The sequence below is a fragment of the Aptenodytes forsteri genome, unplaced genomic scaffold (genome assembly GCF_000699145.1).
Source record: "Aptenodytes forsteri isolate BGI_AS27 unplaced genomic scaffold, ASM69914v1 Scaffold57, whole genome shotgun sequence".
NCBI lineage: Eukaryota > Metazoa > Chordata > Aves > Sphenisciformes > Spheniscidae > Aptenodytes > Aptenodytes forsteri.
Genome location: NW_008796220.1, coordinates 643,847 through 647,150, shown reverse-complemented (window position 1 = coordinate 647,150; position 3,304 = coordinate 643,847). Strand labels below are relative to the sequence as shown.

The 3,304-nt window shown below is 50.3% G+C and overlaps 1 protein-coding gene across 1 annotated transcript in view; it reads left to right on the top strand.

Annotated features, from left to right (window-relative positions):
* The first annotated feature begins 2,047 nt into the window (after positions 1-2,047).
* LOC109279737 (cygnin) overlaps positions 2,048-3,304 on the top strand; it is a 1,594-nt gene continuing 337 nt past the window's right edge. Inside the window, exon 1 of the mRNA XM_019474552.1 lies at positions 2,048-2,105. Within this exon, the coding sequence (XP_019330097.1) occupies positions 2,048-2,105 (58 nt within the window). The remainder of the gene's footprint in view (positions 2,106-3,304) is intronic.

The following is a 3,304-nucleotide window of genomic DNA, read 5'->3' as shown; positions in this document are numbered from 1 at the left end:
CCTCACATCCAATCTAAACCTCCCCTGGTGCAACTTGAGGCCATTTCCTCTTGTCCTATCGCTTGTTCCTTGGGAGAAGAGACCGACCCCCACCTCGCTACAACCTCCTTTCAGGTAGTTGTAGAGAGCGATCTCTACCTCTGAGAGGTCTCCCCTCAGCCTCCTTTTCTCCAGGCTAAACAACCCCAGTTCCCTCAGCCGCTCCTCATCAGACTTGTTCTCCAGACCCCTCACCAGCCTCGTTGCTCCCTGCATAGCAGGGACCCATCTAGTCAAGTGTCTTCAGTCTGTCAGTGGGGAATAGCTGATGAAGAGTGGAAGAACATGGCAAACATACAGTAGCATGTTTTTGGAAACCCATCCAATTCCAGCAGTCTGAGGTTTGGGGGTTGTTGAGCTGGATATGGATCCATTTCATTGTGCTGAATGCCCCTCGATGGATTTTATGGATTTCATGGAAGTATAGAATAGCACAGGGTGGAAGGGAGCTCTGGAGGTCATCTGGTCCCGCCAGCTGCTCAGAGCAGAGCAAACTTCAAAGTTAGATTGGCTGCCCTGCTTGCTTTCTGAACACATTTACAATTTCTTCCTCCACAATATCCACGTCAACGAGTTGCACCATCCCGTTGTGTGCAGTGTGGAAGTGTGACATACTTTTGTGTGTCGTCTCCTACTTCTCTGGTTATGAGAAATGGAAAACCATAGTTCTCTCTTTGTTAGGAGACTTACAGTTTTGACACTGCTGTCACATATCCCCACATACTCACCTCCTCCTATAGTGGAAGAGTCCCAGTATAATTACTATCTCACTGTCTGAAAATAAGTCCCCAGCTTTCACCATCCCTGCTACCATCCTTTGTACCTCTTCTTGTCCTACTCTACGTGTGCAGAGACAGGGACACCAGCAGGGTGCACAGTATGCAGCATGAAGTACCCTCGAAACTGTTACAGGGACACACTGATTTTTGTCAGTGCCCATTCTAGCAAATCCTAACAGTCAGTTTTCCTTTCTGACTGCCTCTGGACACTGAGGTGACTTTTTTCTGAAGTGCTCTTTGGAAGCACCTCTTTCCTGGAAGGTGAAAATAAGTTTGCCGTCACTGAGTCTCATTTGCCATCTGCTTACGCTGCCACTCGGTGCTGAGATTCTTCTGCCTTGCAGACTCCTTGCAGTCAGCTTTTGTTTCACTGCTCTGAATAACCTTCTGTCGGCATCAGAACTCCCCCGGCAGCAGGGATCCGGCTAAGTCCTTCCCAGAAATTAAGCACACTTGAGACCCCAGAGCTGTCTAGAGGGTTTGTGAGGAAGAGGTGATGCTCAAAGCATCTGCAAGTGGTCGGCTCATCAAGGCTCCTGGGAAGAGGCTCTTGGCTCCAGTGCTCCTGCCCATCAGTGGGGTGAGAGGGGACAACAGAACAGGCCACACTGAACACGGTGTTTGCTAAATTTATCAGAGGGATTTTGCAGTCATGGTTCCCGAGACGGAGATGCATGGACATTGGGTCCTTCCCAAGCCAAGGCTACTCACAGCAGGACCCCTCTCAGCTTGTCCAGCCCCACATGGTGACAGGTCTAGACAATGTTAGACAGATGTTTAACAGAGTTATCGGTGCATCATGGGCACAGCTCAGCCCTGTTGCATATAGTTGCAACACTGCCAAAGGTTCAGAAAGGTCTGAAGCCCTTTGATATTGATCTTGTTTCCTATCAGGTCCCTCTGCCCCAGCAGATCTGTTTTATCTACTCGCTGTTGGCTCCTGTCACACTCGACGGTTTTCATTCGAATTGGGTATTGATACTGGATCTGGGGAGAGCAGAGTTTTGCCAACACACCCAGGTGCAGCATGGAGGGGCCGGTGGTTGTGCTGTGCGGTGAACCGTGAGAGGTCCCGTGAGCAACAGGACCTCCCCCAGAGCCCTCCTCTCTGCTCAGAAACGCACTATAAATATGAGGATCCCCAGCCTTGCCACTCAGCAGCGTCCAGCTCAGGCTCTCTCCAACCCTCCTCTCTCCAGCCTTGCTGAGATCCCAGCTCAACTCCAGCCATGAGGTTCCTCTACCTTGTCTTTGCTGTCTTCCTACTGGTCTCCTTGGCTGTCCCAGGTAAGAGGGTGAATTGCTTTGGACGGTGAGCTGGACAACGGTGGGAGAACCAGAGTGAAGAGGGTCAGAGTGGTCCATGCTTGATAGGCAGCTTGAACAAATGTGATCTCTGTTGGCTTTAAAGGCTGTGATTTTGCTGCCCCATAAAGGTGTCAAGTCCTTTGGGTATGCAGATGCGTGCTGGCCTCCTGCAAATGCGCAAGTGACTTGGTTACCCCAGGTTGTCTTAAATGGGGCTTTAAGTTCATGTGCAGACAAATGAGTCTTTAAAGAAAAACTCGCTTTAAAGTACTGTAAGATGCACATTTAGGATGTTTTAGACATTTTTGACACCTTCTAGGTCAAGGTGAGCTGGGCCCTGGTGTAATTATTTTAGCCATGGAGCACCACGCGAGTGCTGGATGTCTTTTTCAGAGACACCAGCCTCCTGAATGTTTCCTGCTCAGATGATGCCACCTTTTGTGCCAAACCAGTTCTATCTTCAGGGTCCAGTTCCCTTGCATTCTGAACATGCAGGGCTGACAGACATCCCTTCAGTTCTGATTCTCGCCTCCCTCTTCAATGAATGAAAGGGAGATTCTGGGCTCAAAAGGGTTCCCAGTCCAATATCCATTCACTCTGGACAACATTTCCCAGCTATTTTAGGCCAACAGTCTCCCACCCTGGTGCCTAATGTTTGGCACTCAAATCTCTTTTGACACATGCTGGTCAGATTTCTGGTTACCACAAGAACTGCCACGTGTGAAACCCTCCATATTTTTTGGAACACCGACTCAATTTTTTGAAACTCCTTTGGTGTTGCTTTTGCTGTTTTGCTCTGAGAACACTGACCCTGTCTTTTAAAGAGAGGTGCAAGACGTCTCTGTAGTCTTGGACAGATGAGGATCTTTATGAACTTTGCTTTTGGGGTGTCCCTTAATGCGGGCAATGAATGTGCTCTCCGTGGGAGCATCTCTTTCCCAAACTGCACCTGTGTCGTCAGCCGGCCCCTGCAGTCACCAGCTGGGGGGAGAGGGATGCACAAGGAGTTTCTCAGGCTTGTGCTCTTCCAGGTCACTTCCCACTTTGGGGGTGGGCTTGGGCAGGAGTGGTGGGTGTGTGGGAGACCGGGGCAGGACCTCCCCACAAGCAGGGTCTCATCCTTCTGACCACTGCCACACTTACTCCTGGAGGTGATGGGAGGGCACGGCAGGGGGGCA